This window comes from Arvicola amphibius, chromosome 6, assembly GCF_903992535.2.
Source record: "Arvicola amphibius chromosome 6, mArvAmp1.2, whole genome shotgun sequence".
In the NCBI taxonomy this organism is placed as follows: Eukaryota; Metazoa; Chordata; class Mammalia; order Rodentia; family Cricetidae; genus Arvicola; species Arvicola amphibius.
The window spans coordinates 115,092,386-115,112,901 of NC_052052.2; the positions used below are offsets into that span (position 1 = coordinate 115,092,386).

Sequence of the window (20,516 nt, forward strand, 5' to 3'; positions counted from 1 at the left end):
TTGGTATGGTATATTGAATGGGAAGAAACCAAACAACTTGGCACAAGTAGATGTAAGGGAAGAGGCCACAGTAAAAACGACTATTTATTATAACATGAAGTGAGCTTACGGGCAATAAAGCCTCTCATTAACCTCTCCATGAACATAGCCCTCTCTGATGGGCTCTTTGCCTTACAATGGATCTGGCTTTACTGCCACATCTAGTTAGACTAAGACTGAGTAACACACTCTCACCGGGCCAGTTATACTGTCTCTCCTAGAAAGGAAAGCAGTAGCTCACAGAGACTGAATTATCGAACTGTAGCTGTTGGATGGAGACAGTCACAAAGACAGGGAGGACTGGGGTCTGTAGAGGGCACCACAGCCATGACTGGTTTTGTATGTGCCAACTGGCAAGCATATGCCAAAGCTACGAAGAGAAGCAGAACAGTGGAAGAGTTACACAGAGACAAGGAACATAGAACCCTGAGGCAGAGACAGAAGCATTACCTCAGTTTATTCCTTATATAAGTATGGAGAGACAGGCTTTTCAGGACCCACAGCACTGCCAGAGGGTATGGCAGCACCTGCCCACCCTGATACCATGGCAACCACTGATGCATATCAAATTAACAATTACAGAGTGATCTCAGAAACCTTTATGTTCAGTGGACACTGTAGCAAACACTACAGAGAAAATATAAGTCTTGGGGAATATTTCTATAAAACCCTATAAAGAACTATCTTCTTCATCTCCATTTCTTCACTTTTTTACAAGTCTCTAAAGAATAATATTGAATTATCATCACTGAAAAGCTGATTCATTAAGCTTATATTTATTTACTTATATGTCTATACATATTTCTTTTTAGTAAAAGATGTGATGATAGACTCATTTGGTTTTGGACCTGTACTATAAATTGCACAGAGCCAGAAGGCTATGTTAGAAGGCCTTGAAAACTGACTTAATGGGTTCTAAAGTATTTATGGGAAGACCTACCATGATGTCTGTTATTCAGTCAAAGGATGTCAAGACAATGTGAACATATATAGTGGCTTTGCGAATGTCAGACCATGTGAAGGTGTGTAGAGGTCATGGGCGGTCAGGCAGTATCGATTGTGGAGAAGTGAGTGACTTGAAAAAGGCATTTACCATAAAAAAAAAATACACTGGGGTGTGGAGATGACTCAGCAAGTAAGAGCACCGGGCTGCTCTTGCAGAGGACCTAGGTTTGGATCCCAGCACCCACATGGTAGCTCACCACTGTCTATAACTCCAGTTCCAGGGTACCAAATGACCTCTTCTGGTCCCCTCAGGCACTGCATACACACGGTACACATCAATGCAGGCAGATACTCACATGTACACATGAAATAATGATAAAGAAACCATTTCAAAAGCTCAAATACAGTAAGATGTGTAGATAAAAAAAATCTGCTTAGCCCTCGTTCTGAAGACCCTGCCTTCATAAATCAAACCAATTGTAAAGAAGAAAATAGTTCTGTCCTAAATGGATATAGACTTTTTTCTCTTGCCATTATTCTCTAAATAATACATGATAACAGATATTTATATAACATTCACATTGCATTAGAGACCATAAATAATCTAGATACGTCAAAATATACAAATGGACATGTGCTGTTTACACACAAAACTCCACCCTTCTATGAGGAACTTTATTCTCAGATGTGGGCGGTAGAAGGGTTTTCTGAGCTCAGCTACTACACAGAGTCAGGACAATCAATCAATACTAAAAGCTATCCCCAGGTCTCACCAGCAGCTTCTGCTGATAGGCTATGATTTTCTTCCAGAATGCTGACTCTGGCACCTCAGGTTCCCCATACCGATGTGTGTGAAGCTGTCTCAACTTCTGCTTGCCTTTATCATCTTTGGCTTTGTCTTCTTTTTCTCCATCTTCCCCCCTGTGGAAACAAAGGAAGCATAGGCTCTCTATAAAGTGAAGAGTCAAGAAGGTGCTTTGCAAAATACAAAGTGAATAAATAAATCACAATATCCACTTAGAAACCAAGTTCTGTATGAATGTATGTGCGTATGTGTATGTTCTTGTGTAAGCATGTTCATGTGTGTGTGCATACAAGAGGGAGCCAGAAGACAACCTTGAGCATCCTTCTTCCTCGGGTACTATTCACCTAATTTTGTGTGATAGTCTTGGTCTTGTTCACCTATTATGCTAGGCTGACTGGCCAACAAGTCCCAGGGATTTGACTCTCTCTGCCTCCCCAGTGCTGGGATTATAAGAGCAGGAATTACCCAGCCTTTTACGTGGGCTTTTGGTATCCAGCTCAGTATCATGTACTCATGTAGTAAGCTCTTTATGAACTGAGCCATCCCCTCGAGCTTCCAAACTACTTCTATTCCAATGAATGATGGCATCCTGGATTTGAGACTAAGGAAGGATTTCCTGCCGTCCCCACAGATGAATGGCCCTGTGGAAATCAAATCAAAGGGATAGTTTTCAGCTGAAAACCTTTTTGTATCCATAAATAATAACTTGGTTGCAAAATGGTACAACAACAAAGACATTACTTGGCTTCTGTTTCACACACCTTACTCTTTAAATATAGTTTTGTGGACCCAAGCTAAGGCTTCAGGCATGCCAGGCAAGCCATCAGCCATGAAGTTACATCCCCAGCCGTCTTTTTCACTATTTAATCTGAGACAGGGTCTCACTAAATTGCCTAGGCTGGCCTTGAACCTCCTCTGTGTAACCCAAGCTTGTCTTGAACCTGTAGTCTTCCTGACTCAGCCTCCGAAGTAGCCATGATATTAGTACTGCACTACCAAGCCTGGCAGCACACCTTGCTTTTAACTTTTGATTATTAAAATCATAACTCTATTTTTATATTTAATTATGTTTGACCTTAGTCCAAAGTCTGGGAGGTGATTCTTTTGCGGAGGTGAGGAGGGCGCAGCCCACCAGTGAAGATGGGAGGACAACATTTAAGACCACCAGTGAAGATGGGAGGACAACATTTAAGATTGAGTTCTCACCTCCTACCATCTGGACTCCGGGGATCACTCTAGTCCTCAGGCTTGGCAGCAAGTGCCCTTGCCTGTTGAGCCATCACACTGGCCCATAGCTAAGTTTGTAACTGTTTCTAGCCATGGACACTTAAAATCAAAGTCCTGTGCAGTTGGTTGGTCTCACATAAAAAGGACACTGATGTGTTAATGCGCTGATATAGATAATGCCTTTACCTAATTTTATTTTAAAAATGTTAATTTTAATATCTATATAGTTATATTAATACCAGATAATAATGGAATGAGGGCTAGAAGTTTAATATTTTCTAAGAACTGGAGTTATTTATTTAAGTTGTCTGGGTACTTACAAACGTGTGGGGGCCAGAGGACAAGTTGAGGGAGTTAGCTACCTTCTTCTACCATGTGGGTTCTGGGGATCAAACTCAGGTCAGCTGACTTGGCAACAAGCACATTTACCTGCTAAACCATCTTTCCAGTCCCAGGACTAGAAGTCTACATAAAAAATGCTTTCGATGTAAAAGTCCTTCTTGGGAGGACATAGATGCTGCATTACGCTCACACTAAGCCTAGCCAACACTGTACTTCACAGTCGGTAAGAACTGCATGCCTACTGTACTGCCACGTGGGCCCCCCTTTCCACTCTAAATGTCATTTATCTAGCCATTTTAACAACAGACCCCAGATCTAAGACAATTAAAACAGGCTGATGACATTAGTAAAATAAGGGGAGGGGTAACGTAGCTGCTAGGTGAAAATGGTGGTGAGACGGGAATGTTCGACTTTAACTTTTCTTAGCTTTTTCTAGGTGAGCATACAAGATTACACAAACTTGGGGCAAGCTAAAGGTTTTCTATATTCCTAATGTAAAGCCATTATGGAAGGAGTTTAAGATTTCTTCTGCTTTATGCTGTACTCTTTATTATCTGCCTCTCCATTTACAATCGGACTCCACAACACCAGGTATGCTCATGAAGATGAAGACCCCTGGGCCCTTTCCAGAACAAGGAAGGTATGAATCCGTGTGTGTGTGTGTGCGCACCTGTAAGCAGGTGCAGTGGGACCCAGGAATCCATACTGTGTGTTTCAGAGTAGGTAGGTACATGTGTGTTCTTGTATGTACCACAAGGTAGCCTCAAGTGTCATTCTTCGGTAGCCAACCACCCAGTATTTTTGGATGACGTCTCTTCCTGGCCTGGGGATCTCTATTAGGTTAGTCTTCACCTCCCGAGGGAATTACAAATCTGCCCCCACACCAAGGATTTTTCGTGTGCTCTGGGGATCAAACTCAGGTCCTCAGGCTTAGGCAGCAAGCACTTTCCTAGCTACTTCCTTTCTAGCATGGAATCTTCATTTTGAACAGTCTTAGGAGATTTCTATGCATGTGGCTCAGGGGGATACCACTCCAAAACACACTAAGCTGCTGAATTTGCCACATTGGTTTCTTCCCATCTTTCAAAGGACAAACATTCACACATAAACTCTATCCATCAATCCTTCCAGAGAGACACTGAGGTCTCTTCTGCTAAGGGAGAATCACACATAAAAAATGCCCATGGAAAGAGGAAAAAGAGTCTGGGTGGGGGGAATCCAGCTGGCCCTACATAGAGTGAGGTCCTGGCTTTCACACAGATGGGAGACTGGACCATATGATGACTTTGCAGGATGAGAATCTCTCTTCCAAGCTCCCAAAGAGCAGGGGACAAGCTAAGAGGTTCCAGAACATGAGGAAAGCATGTGGCAGTACATACTCAGCCTTCTCAGGTTCAGACTTGGTTTCTTCTTTTTCTTCCTTCTCTTCTTTTGCCTTCTGCTCCTTGAACATGTAAATAGGGAACAGAGAAACAATACTATTATTATTGCAGGTGTATGTATACAGGTGCAGGTACACCTGTGTGCTGTGGAACAACCTTTGTACACTGTAAATATATACTGCTCTCATTGTTAATAAAAAGCTAATCGGCCAATGGCTAGGCAGGATTTCTGGGGCAGAGAGAATGCTGGGGAGAAGGAGGGCAGAGTCAGAGAAGTTGCCCGTGAGACATGGAGAAGAAGGAAGGAGGTATAAGATGAAAGAGAGGCAATGCCATGTGGCAGAATGTAGATTAATAGGAATAGGTTAATTTAAGTTCTAAGAGCTAGTTAGTAAGAAGCCTAAGCTATCGACTGAGTATTTATAACCAATATTAAGTCTCACTGTGGATTATTTGGGAATTGGAGGGCAGGAAAGAAAAGTCTGCCTCCAGCTGTGTCTGCAGGTGGGCGTGTGCATGTGTGGCCATGCATGTGGATATCAGAAGACAACCCACGTCACCATTCCTCATAGGCCATGCACCTTGTTTGCTTTGTTTTGAGACAGGACCTCTTTGGTCTGAGATTCTTCAGTTAGGCTAGCCTGGCTAGCTAGTGAGCTCTGGGGACCAGCCAATCTTCACCTCCTCTGAGCTGAGATTAGGAGCCTGCACTGCTACACTTGGCCTTTTCTTTTTTAAATGTAGGTTCCTGGGATTGAACTGCAGTCATCATGCTTACAAAATGTCATACTTTGATTGCTATTGTTGTAATAAAATACTACAACCAAAAGCATCTTGGAAGGATAGGGTTTATTTTGCTTCCCAGACTTCCATCACTGAAGGAAGTCAGGGCAGGAACTGAAGCAGAAGCCATGGTGGAAGGCTGATTCCTGGTTTCTTCTCTGTGGTTCTTCTCAGCCTGCTTTCTTACACAATCCAGAGCTATCAGCCCCAATCTGGTACTGCCCACAGTGGCCTGGACCCTCCCACATCAAGCATTAATCAAGAATATATATGCCCGACATTCTTGCCTACAGATCAGTCTCAGGGAGATTTTTCTCAGTTGAGATTCCCAGCTTGTGTCAAGTGGACAAGAAAAGTAACCAGGACATAAAGCAAGCACTTTGGTGACAGAGATCTTCTCAACCCTCTTCAAACAAGATTATACGTCACCACTGAGTGCCCTTGGGGAGCCGTGTGGCCACCTGCCGATTCATAACCCACAAGTGAGATTTTTTGGCTTACATTGCAATAGAAGTTCCATATCCCCTCCTAGCCTCCGCTTTTAATGTACACCCTCCTCTCCAGAAGCAGTCGATTAAAAATTCTCCAGGCTCATTTCCACTGGCTTCTCTCATTTCAGAAACAACCCTCTTTATCTTATCTACCTGCACAAATCTTCTCCATCTTTCAAGGCCAATTTAAGTCTTAGTGCTTATGATCGTGATCTAAGTACAGGTGTTCGCATTATATCACCACTGGCAAACCTTTTAGTTTTGAGCTTCTCATCCACTCAGTGTTCTTAGACACTTGGAAAACAAGCACAAAGATTTGGGTATGGAAAGATAGTACAGCTGACCATCACAGCAGGATCTCATTGCCCATGGAGCATACAAATGAAGTTTCTCCGAACAAATCACACAGATTCCATACACGTCTCAGTCAAGAGAGACAGAGAGCATGCATGCACAAGGGAGGGGAGAGGGAGAGACTAGAGGAGGGATGGGAGAGAGAAAGGCAAACAGACAGAGGGACAGAGCAAGTAAGAGTTAGCATGTGCATGTGACTGAGAAAGCCCTAGAGCAGACACATGCACCAAGGGGGCGGGGTGATTAATAGCATTAGTGATAAAGTGAAGTACCTGAAACTTTTCCTGTACCTCAGGGACAGGCATGGGGTTGGTCATCAGGTCACTAAGGCCGGCATTTGGGTTGTGAGGAATCAGTTTGTACTGCCCGCCTTCCCTCTTCAGATCCAAGCCAAATATGTCCGAGAGAAGGTCACTTTCCTCTGTCAGTTCCTTTAAGTCTGTCAGATCTTCAGAGGGCAGAGCGGACTCCAAAGACTTCCTCTCTCCCTCTTCTTCATCTCCTCGCACCTCATCCTGAGTGGGGTCTGGCATGTTGGCTAGAAGCTCGGCCACTTTGATTTTCTTAGCACCTTCCACCAGGCTCCCCCCAAGCAGCAGGCTGGAGACGATGCGAAAAAAGCCCCTACAGACACTGGCCACGAAGTGTAAGAGGGTCACAAAGACACTCCAGTAGGACGAGAAGAAGGCAGTGACCATGTCCTTCACCGTCATCTTCTTCATTCTCTTCATCTGCTTTTTTAGGCTCTTCAGGCTGAGTGTCCTAACCAGGGTTAGGACGTTGTACCTGAGAGCAAACAGGGCCGACTGGATGGTGAGGAGGGAGAAGAAGCCCATCCGTGGGCCCTGCTCTTCAGGCCTCTCTTTCTCACTCTCTTCTTTATTGGCTGACCTCTCGTTTAGATCAGACTCTGAGATCTGAGCTGCCAGCTGCATCTCGAAGATGGTGTCCTCGCAGAAGTTCACAAAGAGCTCCATCTTCTCCTTCTCCCCACCCTCATTGACCACATCGAATATGAACTGTCTTTTGGACTCCTTGACCTGTGGCTTCTCCCACTGGGTTCGGCTGGACTCGCTGATCTCAAAGTAGACCCTCTCGATGCGCTTGGCACTGCCCATGATCTCAATGCGACCCAGGAAAGGTTGGAAGTAGTTGAGGACACTCTCTGCTAACTCCAAGAAGGTCTGCAGCCTCGTGTCATTGGGCATGTGCTCCGAGAGGTTGGTCAACAGGACAGCAACATTGAAGCCAATGTCCTTCGCAGGCTCATGGAACCTTTTGACAAACTCCTCATAGTCCAGGGTTTCGTTTTCGTCTGTCTCGGCACACGACAGCAGAAACTCGGTCTCTGATTGTGTGTAGTGCTTGTGGCTTTCCATGGCTTTGTGGAAGTCTCTCTTGGAAATGACCCCTTTTCCGTCTGGGTCGTACTCCTTAAATGTGTCCGAGGATGTCAAGTCCTTTAGCTTCAAGAACATATCAAAGAACTTGAGGATCATCTCCACGTTGTTGGAAGACTCCACAAGCATGTCCACCATCTGTTTGCCTATGGTTCCGTTCACAACGTTACCTGGTGGGAGAGCATAGAATCATACAGCCTGGACTTAAACATGAACTCAAGTCACTGATTTAAATTTTCTCCTAATGTATAAGGCCTTGAGAGCAGCTGCATAATTATTTCTAAACTAATAGCTCAAAAAGACATTGTAGAAGGATCGGAAAAGCCATATTCACAAAGTAATTAGGTTTGACACATTAAATCATATTTTGGGGCTTGTGAGATGGCTCATCGGATAAGGACACTTACTGCTAAGACTGATAACATAAGCTTGCTCTTTCTCCCTCCTTCTCTACTTCCTCCCCGCCTCCCCAAATTACAATGGAAACTACCATCCTATATCTCCCCATGGTCCAGTGTTTGGAGTTAGAAAAGGACAGATTACTGACAAGCCTTAGAAAGCAAGGTTATTTTCTAAATTGCAGACCCACAGAAGGTTGTATTCCTAAAACAGGGAGTTCTATGAATCCCAAAACAGACAGAATGCTGTGCCCAGCAAGGGGGCTATAGCATCTGTTTGTGGAGTAGACACATACAGTGAAGAGCCCGAGGTGGGCTTCTTGGAATGCCCATGAGGAATTATCCCCATTACAGTAATGGGTATTGAAGACCCATCTTGCTGATGGGCAGGACTGTCATCTAGGCTGGGGATCTTAGAATGTAAACTGGAGAAAGAAGCCAAGCACTGGCAAGCATCCATTCATTGCTCCCTGCTCTCTGATTTCAGATGCAACATAACCAGCTGCTTCAAGCTCTTTCCACCTCAGTTTCTTCACCAGGATAGAATGTGCCACGGAAACAGCCATTCCTCTAGTAGGTTGCTCTTACCAGAAAATTTCATCATAGCAACAAAAAAAGAAACTAAGATGCCCAGCAATGCATCGGAGTGGCCAGGCATTGCTTCATGGTGTTATCTCTCGCTGCATGGTGATGCCAAACACAGCACAGATTTGCCCAATAAGAATTAAAGAGAACTGAAAAGTACACACTAAAGCCCCACCTTCTAGCATGGACAGTAGCATAACCACCATGTCCTTCTGGAGATCCATCAGTTCTTTCAAGAGCTCGATTTGGCTGGAATCCTGGAAATAGTAATATATTACATTCAAGATAAGGAGAAGAACATGTGGCAGATCACATCAGTCCTCACAGGAAACTTCCTGGTGGCCAATACTAAGCCTTTTAAGGCATCATAGAACTATTGGATGTCAAATATAACCACACATGGCTTACTGAAAATAATAAAATACACTGGGGAAGTATTCAAAAGTGAATACACTGCTCACTTTTGAAGTGTGTTCGCTGAAGGGCCTGCAACAGGTGTGTGGAGAAGTCCAAGTCCTGCTAAGGCTAGACAAGTTTCAGCTCTTGCTGCACATTGGGCACAGTTTTCACTCGAAAAGACTATATTTTTCCTTCTCTCTGACTTCCTTTTCATTATTAATTTTTACATGCTTTTATCTACTTTGGGAGAGCACGTGCAGTGTGTATGTGTGTGCGTTAGGACGCTTACAGGCCACTGCAAGCATGCGGAAGCCACAGGACAGTTTACAGGGGGCAGCTGTCTCCTTCCATCATGTGAGATCTGGGGATGAAACTCAGTCTCCAGGCTTGGCAGCCAGTGCCTTCACCCTCTGGGTCACCTCTCTTCGGAAATGCTTGCTTCCTTTTTTCTATCATGTGGTGGACGCCCGTTTCCAACAGGTGTGTCACATCTTTGGATACCACCAAGATGCCCTGAACCCAAGGCGCATTACCCAGGGATGATGTTAATTTTTTCTATTCATGCACCTTCAGTTTGAAACAATACAGGCATGGAAGTGGGGAATCTGGAAGCTGATGTTTCCAACAGACTTTGTGAATTAATATCAAAACATACTTCTTGTTCATCTTTACAACCATTATCTTCTCTTTCACTTCAGAAAGTTAACTTTCCTGGTAGTGAGCAAATGTCGCCTTTGCTTGTATATGACCCTGTAAAAACTTTCTCTCCCTAAAAGATTTATCACAGGTTTCAAATCTTGCAATATCCGTGAGTGGGAAGAAAATTCCCAAAGAACCGAGACCCAAGAATGGGTCGGATGGCAGTGAAATTATAACAGCTGCTGCAGCTCCTCATCCCTTCATATCCTTTGTTCTCCTTCTGGGCTCACGCTGCATGAAGTGCTCTGGGTTTTGGTCTAGATGGGTGCTCTCAGCAACGTATCTGCCCTAAGTGTGTGGGAACTCTTTAGTTGTGCTGTTCTCATGAAGTTTTTCATATCTTAGGTGGGAGCCTTCAGTGGTATAGCTGTCCCTAAGTAAGTCATCCAGTGAGATTTCTGATGATGCTGCTGCTTCTGAGACACCCATCAACCTATAGGTTCGCCCAACTCATTGGTTCACATGAGTTGTCCACTCTATTAGGAGCATAAAGTGTTTTTTTTTATTTAAATATTTGATATACAGGATAGAGAAATGGCTCGATGGTTAAGGCCATTTACTGCTCTTGCACTGGACCTGAGTCCCAGCATCCATATTAGATGTCTTACTACCATCTAAAACTCTAGCTCCATGGGGTGGGGGCAATGCCTTCCTCTGGCCTTTGTGGATACCTGCAATCACATGTGTGTGCACACCCACACATAGTGTGCACGCATACACACACACACACACACACAGAAATTTTAAAAACCATCTACCCTAATTATGTGATATTTTATTTGTGAATTCATTACAATAAAATGATCTATTAAAAATAAAGAAATTAAAATTTAAAAAAATAAAATATTTGACAAAGAGTAAAAAACCCTACAGGTCAGTGATATAGAAGAGATAATACCAAATGCAAGAGTAGTTGCTGGTACCCACTTAGTTAAAGGCCCCTGACTTACCTGAGACAGCTTCATCTGCATGTGGGCAAACACATGAAGGAAGCCCACAACAGCATCCCACAGCCTGCTGTGTGCCAGGCTCTGCTGGTTGCCAGTACAAGGACCCTGCAGCATGAATATTGATCATGACAGTAATCATTGGGAATCATTTATTTGACTAAACAAACATTTGGGAAAGAAAAAAAATTAACTCTCTGCTTACATATCTGTTTGCCAGATCCTTATCTATGAAGAAAGAGGCACAAAATGAAAGAGACACAGTGGAAATAAGGTGCCCCTGACAGTTAGTGTTCTTCCTGGGACTGTCTAGTTAAGTACCCCCCAAAGCTTCTCAGGTGTTTGGTGGTTTGTTTCTATATGAATATTAAAACGCTATGGACAATGATTACTTCTTCTGTTTGTAGGAAAAGGGGAAGGTACTGACAGATTGGTTGTTCAGTCAAATCAACCACCACTACACAGGGTAAAAAGAAGACGTAAAACAGGTGTAGTGGCACAGGCCTGGGACACCAGTGACAAGAGGAGTTCAAGGTCATCTCTGGCTACTTAGTAGCTACAGACTTGCCTGGGCTATATGAAACCCTCTTCCAAAAAAAAAAAAAAAAAAAAAAAAAACCCAAAAACAACAAAAATAGGAGAATATGCTTAGAAGAAGAAATCTTTCTTTATTCCTAAGTATTAACATGAGGACAATATTCACATAAAGGAAACAACCCCTCTTTGTTCTTTTAATTGAATGACTACTTAGCAAACAATGTAACTAATTTAAAACAATTTAAAACTTAATATTTGATCATTAATTTCATAAATCTTGCATCCTGGTAATAAATTTCATAAATCTTGAGTCCAAGGTAATTGATTTCGTTAAAATATTTTTTTTGGAAAGCTATTGGCTAAAAGAGCTCTAGCTTTGGGCTCCCTCACAAACCAAACCAAGCCACATCATTGTAAGCACAAGCTCAATAGTCAGGGACAAACAAGTAACCTCTAATTAGAAGCCTTATTATTCATCCAATCATATGTTATAAGTACATAGCAAGTAGTTTTTAAAATAAATATTACATGTTAGGTGCAGTTTTTTAAATATTATTACCTCCAGAAACACAGGATCAAAGTTCTCCCACCCTGCCACCTTGGTGGAGTACTAACTCACTTGTAGGCTGGCTGAGCCTGATTTATCAAGAGGCAACTTATTGAACTCACAAGTAATCCTCACAAAGTGAATTCAATGATGGTTAAAATAAACCCTTAAATTTTAATGTCAGGCCAGGGAGATGGATCAATAAAAAAAAAAAGCACTTGTGTAAGCCTGATGAGATGAATTCAATCCCACATTAAAAAAAAAAAAAACAAGCCAGATTCTGTGGTGCACATCTGCAAGCCCACCCCTCCTACACTGAGGGCTGTGGTGGTTTGAATACATACGGCTCCCACAGACTCGTGTGTGTGTGTGTGTGTGTGTGCATGTGTGTGCCTGTGTATTTGAATGCTTGGCCCATAGGGAGTGGCACTATTAGGGGTTATAGCCTTGGAGAAAGTGTGCCACTGTGGGGGGGGGGGCTTAAAGGTCTCATATGCTCAAGCTATACCCTCTGTGGCACACAGTCTCCTTATGATGCCTACAGATTGAGATGTAGAACTCTCAGCTCCTTTTCCAGCACCATGTCTGCCTGCATGCCACCATGCTTCTCACCATGATGATAATGGAGTAAACCTCTGAAACTGTAAGCCAGCCCCAATTAAATGTTTTCCCTTATAAGAGTTGTTGTGAGTGTCTCTTCAGAGCAAATAAAACTCTAAGACAAGAGGGGAGGTGGAGACAGGAGGATTTCAGGGAAGCTTGCAGGCCAGACTAAAGTACCTTACTCAGAAACAGAAACAAGAGGCAGAGCCTGAACAAGATGCAAGACAAGGACTAACTCCTGAAATATGTCCATCGGCATCCACTTGGAATTTATGTACTCTTCCCTCCCCCCGTCCCCCATCTCTCTGTACTGGGCCTGCTTTTGGCTATGGCAGCATCTAGACTCAAAACAATGGATCTGTAGGATTTCATTTTGCTATTGAAGTGCAGTTGCAACACATGAATGTGTGGTGCAGGTGTCAGGGAGAACAGACGGCAAACTCAGTGGTGAACAGCAGAAAATCAACATGGCCTTTGTTTAGTAACAACTTCTTTTGGGGGATCTTCAAGGTTCTAAGTCAAACGAAGAATTTAAGAAAATATGGTGTATCCACACAATGGAATATCACTCAGCTGTTAAAAACAAGAACAGTATGAAATTGAAATTCTAAGGCAAATAGATGGAACTAGAAAAGATCATCCTGAATAAGGTAACCCAGACCCAGAATGACAAACATGCTATGTACTCACTTGTAAGTATTAGCTGTAAAGTAAAGGATAATCATTCTACAACCTACAGACCCAGAAAGACTAGGTAACAAGGAGTGACCAAAGGGGAGGCATTTGGAGCTCCCTGGGAAGGGGAAATAGAAGAGACTTTGTGGGTGGAGTAGGGGTGGGTGGAGATGGGAAGAAACATGAGGGATCAGGTGCAGAAGGTGGGAGGGAGAGTACTGAATGAGTTAACTGGAAAGGGCGTCATTTCAGGGTCAGGCAGAAATCTGGAGAAAGGGAAACTCCCAGGGATCTATGAGGATGGCCCCAGCTAAGACTCCTAGCAAAAGGGGATACATAGCCTGAACTGGCCATCTCCTGTGACCAGGCAAGACTCCAGCGGAAGGACTGGAGCACCAACCCAGCCACACAACCTTTGATCTTCAGTCTATCCTGCCTGTGGAATAAGGGTGACACAGAAATTGTGGGAGTGGCCAACCAATGGCTGGTCTAGCTGAGACCCATGCCACAAGAGTGAGCCCACTCCCCACACTGTCCGGAATACCAGGATCCAGAGACTAGGTGGCCCAGAGACCTAGGATAGAACCAAACACAACCGGAGAAAAAAAGTCAATATGATGCCTAACTATATTCTGCTATGCTCATAGATTGACACCTAGGCTAATAATCATCAGAGAGGCTTCATCCAGCAACTCTTGGAAACAGATACAGAGACCCACAGTCAAGTATTACGTCAAGTTTGTGGAATCCTGCTGAAGAGATGGAGGATGGACTGTGGGAGCCACAGGAGTCAATGATATCACAAGAAAACCCACACAGTCAACTAACCTGGCCTCATAGGGTCTCACAGAGACTGAACCAACAACCAAGGAGCCTGCATGGGACTGACCTAGGCCCTCCATATATATTATGGTTGTAACTTGGTCCTCTTGTGGGACTCTTAACAGTGGGAACATGACTGTCTCTGCCTCTTTTGCTGGCTTTTAGGACCCTATTCCTCATACTGGGTTTCCTTGCCCAGCTTTAATATAAGGGGAGGTTCTTGGTCTTACCACACTTGATATGCCGTGCTTTGTTTATATCCATAAGAGGCCTGCCCTTTTCTGAATAGAAACAGAGGAGGAGTAGATAGAAGAGGAGGCAGAAATGGGAGGGAAGGGACTGAGAGGAGAGGAATGAGGGGAAACTGTGGTCAGGATATAAAATAAATTAATAATACTAATAATGTCTTACATCACATATGGTTAACTAAAACTTGTGTGGGCAGTCTAAGGCTATGCATCCACTACCCCATTACCAAATGAATATTGTAGTAGGCCATTGTTTTGGACTAAAACTGAATTGAAAATCAAAATAAAGTCATTCATGCTAAGGTTCCAGGTTACCAAGTCAAAAGCCAAGCCGTTAATCTGATCTTCTAAAAACCAGAAAGATATGGACATTTAATTCCTAGATCTGGTTCAACTGAAAATACAATGAAAGAATTTCCTTCACAAAATTCTGACACAAAAATCAAACCTAAGACAGATCACTTATCCCGATATCGATCAGTTGGTTACTACTTTGTAAATTGTTTTGGCCCTGGGCCCAGCAGACAGGAAGAGCGACCCTGAGTGATCAGCCTACAACCTTCAGCTCCTTCTGCCAGTACGTGGACAGAATTTGTCTACTTTAGGAAGTGCAGCTCTGCCTAGTTCCAGAACTGAGAAATAAATTAAATATGGGAAATGACATTATACAATCTCACCAATTTACACTCTAATGCCGAAAGGAATGCAGTGTACATTCTAGAAACTACTCATCTTTACCTGAACACGGTTTCTTAAATGACACTCTTTAATTATTTCTATGAAACTTCAGCTTCACTGTTACTGAAATACTATAAAATGAGCATTAATGACCCAGTTTCTCCCTCCTTTCTTCTCCCTGATATTTACTGTGTACTCCACAATTACTAAAGGCCCTAGAAATGCAATACAGCCCAAGCTACTCCTGCAGCAGGCCTGTCTAATGACTACAGTGTCACGGTGTATAACTACACATCTCAACCTCATATTTTAGTCCAGATATTGCCAAGGAGAATGGACAGGAATGCTGAGGAGAGAGAGAAGAGGCTAAGATTGCCGCTGTTCCAGGGGCCCCAGGTTCAGTCCCCAGCACCCATGGGGCAGGTTGCAGTCACCTGCAACTCCAGCTCCCAGGGATCTGACACCCTCTTCTGGCTTCCCTGGGCACTCTCATACACACATAAAAATAAATACATAATTAAAAAATAAAAAATACATAAACAAAAATACTTTTAAAAGTCAATAGGAATGTGGAACATATTTTAGGTGTGAAATACTTTCTATGGAATTCAATGCTAAATTTTATCTCTATGTATGTATGTATGTATGTATGTATCTATCTATCTATCTATCTATCTATCTATCTATCATCTATCTATCTATCTTCTGCCTACATACTTACCTGACTATAAGTACCAGGGCTTGAACCTAAAGCTTCACACATGCCAAAGCACATGTTTTACCACTGAGCTACACCATCTGCCCTCTTCGCTTTTTATTTTGAGACAGGATCCTACTAAGTTGCCCAGGTTAGCCCAGATCTCACTCTGCAGCCCGGGCAGGCCTCAAGTTTCAGATTTTTTCTGTATTACATCCTGATTAGCTGGAATCATAAGTCTGTGGCACCAGACCCAGTCAGAAGAGTCTCTTTAAAACGTTTTTTTTTTCTTTTCTTGAGTAGTAGAAAGGTTTTGGTGTTTACCTGGATGTACTCCGTGAGAGTGTTGAACACCTGCTTCGCCACTTGGATGGCTTTGGAGAAGTTGCGCTGGCCCTGCTCATCAATGATGTCTTTCCCAGAGTAGTACCAATAGAAATCACTAATGGACTCCTGGAAAACAGAGACCACGTTGTGGAGGGGCATTGGCCATTTATCAGTGCCCCAGCCAGGCTTGAAGCCAGCACAGACAGAGAGCTTAGATATAATGGCAAAAGGAAAACTGGGAACTAAACCCTGGTCATCAGCCTTCTCCCCACGCATACAGTGTGGAACACCCTCCACACCCCCAGCAACACTCCCCTCAAAATAACAGAGAACTTAGCTTCAAGAATTCCTCTCTGATCACCTTGATTTTGACAACTGCAATAATTCAGGAAGACTAATGCATTTATACACTGAGTGAAATTTGGTGTTTATAATGTGAGCCTGGCAAGCAGACAGGCCATGGTACAATGTTTTTGGAGTTAAAAACATCTGTGCTCCGTTTTCTCCAGAGGAGCTAAGAGTATTTCAGGAAGACAATTCCATGATACTCCTAGCTTTTGTAGTTAAGGACAGTGGCTGGCTTGCTCACGATCACTAAGAGCCGAACACCAACACCTGTGAGGTTGATATTCACAGATATGTCCCATGGACTCACACTTGAAAGAGGTCTTTGTTGGCTAAATGAATAATAATTTTATATGAACCACATTTGAATTTGGTGACATAGTCTTTAAGAACTCACAAATACTTTTTCAAAAGTGCCTTTGATATGTTTGCTTCATAATGGATTTTTCTCCTATCAAGAAGAGGAATGATGGGAAGAAGGAAGAAATGAAGGAAAGGGGTAGATAGTGAGAAGGGCTAGTGAGAGGGAGGAAGAAAGGAGGGGGTAGAACAGAAGAAGGGATAAAGAGAAAGAAAAGAAAAGAGGGGAGAGCAAAGAGGAGAGAGGAGAGAAGAGGAGAGGAGAGGGAAAGAGACTAAAATGTCATATCCCTTTATGTTTGAAGGAATATAGATGCATCCTGCTAATGTTATGTTGTAATCCCAGGTGTTGGTGGTTGGGGACAACCTAAGAGAAAAATCACAAGTTTAAGAGCTTCCTGGGATTCAGTGTGGGTTCAGGACTTTGGGTCAGAATCCTGGTTCCAAGGAGATTTTTTTTTTTTAATATCAAGGAAAAAACTGGAATTTTGAACTTCTAGGTTTTTGTTTGCTTGCTTAATACTCGGCCTGACATTTTTACAGGAAACGAGAGAACTAAAACCTTTAGAGAGTTGCTGTCATTGTATAGTCTGATCCCTGTAGCTCTAACCCAGCAAACAGCTTTAACGTAAGGACAGTCTCATCCCCTCAGCTCCAACCCAGCAAACAACAGGTTAAATGTAAGTATAGTGTTAAAGGTGTTTCTAAGCAACAAGATGTTAGGGTAAAATTTAAATGAGTGAAAATATTAAGACAAATGTAAAACTAGGCTTGGGGCATCAAAGTTGAATGCAGGGTGGCAGTGGGATAGATTATCCTAATTTTAGGAATGTTTCAAATATTCTCCCCAGTTCTGTCTCAACTGAAGAAGCAAGGACCATGCATCCAAGTGCTTCACAAAACAGAAATGAATTTAAAATGCCACTGAGCTCAAAATGAGAGGTTACAAACAGCATACATCTACACAGAGAAAGTAATGAGCATGGCAGGAGTCAGGGTCAGAGGCCTAAGTCCTGCCAGCTTTCCCTAAGAATGACGGGAAGGTTGTGATCAAAGACAAAGCCCACACCATATCTGGCCGTAAATCCACACATATTCAAACACACTTAATGTTACTTCTGCAGTTGGCCGGCTGACGCCAGTATCACTTGTAGCTGGCAGGTGTGGCCACTTACCTGCACGCGGAGAAGGTAGTCCACGGTAGAGATGATGATATTGACAGTCGTATTGTTGCCGGTCTGAGTTCTCAGGTAATTTTGAAAATCTACACAATTACAAGTTTTTTTTTATTAATATCCCCTCAGAAGTACAAAATAAGGTGACCCTACCAGTCATTGATGCCCTCAACAGCAAAATTAGGGTAGTTAAAAGGTGTTTTTTCTGATCATTTGAACATGAAATCACTTGCACATTCTATAAACCACAGTTAACTAGTGGTAGACCCAGATTTGATTTCCAGCCACATAAACGAAAACCAAAGTGAGTTATCATCTCCCAAAACAGTTAGAAGCATTTTGGAACAACAGTGCTCAATTTTGAATTAAGATATCGCTAGCATCACCTTATCCCACACTCTAGAGCTCTGGACATATGTGTCTGAGGTTTTTGTCACTGAATTATGACAGAATTCATATAAGCAGAATTATGTATTCAGGAATTGTGAGCTCTGAAGTATTGCACAGACATGCTTAGAACACAAAGACAACAGTGAAGTGTGAGTCCTGCCTTTTTGGACCTGCAGGCTGGCCAAGAGAGGGTATGAAAACCAGGAATAGAAATCTATAAAGCAACATAGACAAGTGTGCACCCAAGTCAATAAAACTAGTACAAAAGAGACAGCTGTCCACATTACTATGAAAATATCTAATTATATTATTCGTATTATTACTATATGATTTTCACAGCCATTGTTTTCTCTAACATTACAATACTGGGAAGAATCAAGCAGAGCTAGGTGCATGGTGCACACCTGAAATCTCAGCACTTGGGAGGCAAAGGTTGGACAGCTGCAAGTACAAGTTCAGCCTGGTGTACATGGCCAGTCAGGGGCCAGCCAGGGCTACACAGTGAGACTTTGTCTCAAAAACTGGGAGGGAGAAGTACTGGGAGTTGGTGGGGGAACAAGAGTGGGAGATAGGAAGGAGAGGAAGAGATGGGAGGGGGAAAGGGAGAGGAAAAAAAGAACAATGGAGAGGGAGAGAAGAAGGAAGGGATGAAGGGAAGAAGAGAGAGAGGGAGGGAAGGAGGGAGGGAGGGAGGGAAGGAGGAAGGGAGGGAGGGAGGGAAAGGCCATTCAAAGACTTTCAAAGGTACAGTTCCCCATATCAACTCTCATGGCACAGTGCTCAGTGTCTGCACAAGGCTCAATCCCCACCAACTGAGAAGCTCAACTGCAGTTGGAAGCCATGGTTACTGCTGTCACAGCTGTAAGCGTAAAGTCCTTGCTCTCACCAGCCAGGGTTGCAGATCACCCACCTGAGTTGTGTCCCTCACAGAGCAGCTGCAGGAATCGGAAGAGGTCACAGGTGAACTCATCATCCTGCAGTACCTTCTCTCCTGTGGGAAGGGCAGAGGATGAATGTGACCATGCCCAGGTGCCCCCTCTCGCTCCCACCTCCAACACTTGCATACCCAGCTAGCAGCTTTCTGCCCCCAGAACAGAATCGAGTCCCAGCCACTACACTTCTATCTGAAGCTCCTAGGATCATGCGCTTGGCAGATAGATGTACTTTTTCTTTATCAGAAAAGAACAGGTCAGTCTTAAAACTCAGATTTCTCTCTGTTAAAAGCAGCAGCATGGGTTGGCAACATTTTACAAAACCCCAAAGGTTATAAGTTCCTTCCCCACTATCTTGTTTTGTGATGAGCAATGAACTCTGCATCTTTTATAAATGCTAGACTTGCTTTGCTCCCAAGGTATCATCCCATGGCTCACAGCAAAGCCACTAACGTATCTATAAAACAGCACCAACGGTTTCTTTTCATAAATAATAATTAAAAGAGCTTCATGAAAACTGTCAACTGCTAGAGATGGTCAACTCGCTTAAAAAGTTCATCAACTTGTCAACTGAAAAAGCCAGTGCCTCAGGTGTCTCAAATAGAGATATGTCTATTGGGGGTATTCTCAGGGCATGGGGAGCACTGTCCATGTGAAACCCCAAAAAAGACTTGGAGGCTCAGCCGATAGCTGATCACTAACATAGAAAGGTAAGAAAACAAGATGGACAGCCCTCGGGCAGAAGCCATCTTGAATTATAAAACCTACAAACACTTCATGGCTAAGGATGGAGACTTGGGAAAGGACTTGATCCCTTACCTATTTTGCAATTCACAATCACAGTTTCCTTCAGGACACAAAAAACACAAGGAAAGAAACAAACATGAAACAGCATCACAGAAATGAAAACTGATTGTTAAAGTAAAAATGTGCAACTGGGAAAATGTCAAAATTATGAATGTCTTCTTGGGAATGTACATTTGTTTAGAAAGCAAAATGACCAAAAAAAAGTTGTTCTGCCAGTGAATGGATGTAGTAATGTTTTTAAATAAAATGATAACTTCACAGGCTGGAAATAGTTTGGATTTAGAAATAACACTATGCAACCAATGTTCATGTGCTCAGCTAGAAAAATGAATGATCATGGAGACAAGAGAGCTGATGGACTTACCAGTCCGTAGTCTGTGACTTTCAAAGTGAGAGGCTTCATATAATGGTAGGGGTAAGAAGCAAAACCATTTTGATAACTAATGTAAACACTTTAAAAAGTATATATAATCACTGTACTTGTTTCCCTATTCACCCCCAAGATATGATACAATCGCCAAGTGTACCAGTCTAACGATGCAGCAAGTTCAAAGATTAAGAGGAACCTCCACACATG

At 43.0% G+C, this 20,516-nt stretch overlaps 1 protein-coding gene across 1 annotated transcript in view; it reads right to left on the reverse strand.

Moving 5' to 3' along the window:
- Ryr2 (ryanodine receptor 2) overlaps positions 1-20,516 on the reverse strand; it is a 387,717-nt gene that overhangs the window by 32,246 nt on the left and 334,955 nt on the right. Inside the window, exons 85-92 of the mRNA XM_038334286.1 lie at positions 19,111-19,191; positions 17,811-17,899; positions 15,928-16,056; positions 10,800-10,904; positions 8,927-9,008; positions 6,641-7,938; positions 4,738-4,802; positions 1,758-1,905 (exon numbers count right to left, since the gene is read on the reverse strand). Coding sequence (XP_038190214.1) covers positions 1,758-1,905; positions 4,738-4,802; positions 6,641-7,938; positions 8,927-9,008; positions 10,800-10,904; positions 15,928-16,056; positions 17,811-17,899; positions 19,111-19,191 — 1,997 coding nt within the window. The remainder of the gene's footprint in view (positions 1-1,757; positions 1,906-4,737; positions 4,803-6,640; positions 7,939-8,926; positions 9,009-10,799; positions 10,905-15,927; positions 16,057-17,810; positions 17,900-19,110; positions 19,192-20,516) is intronic.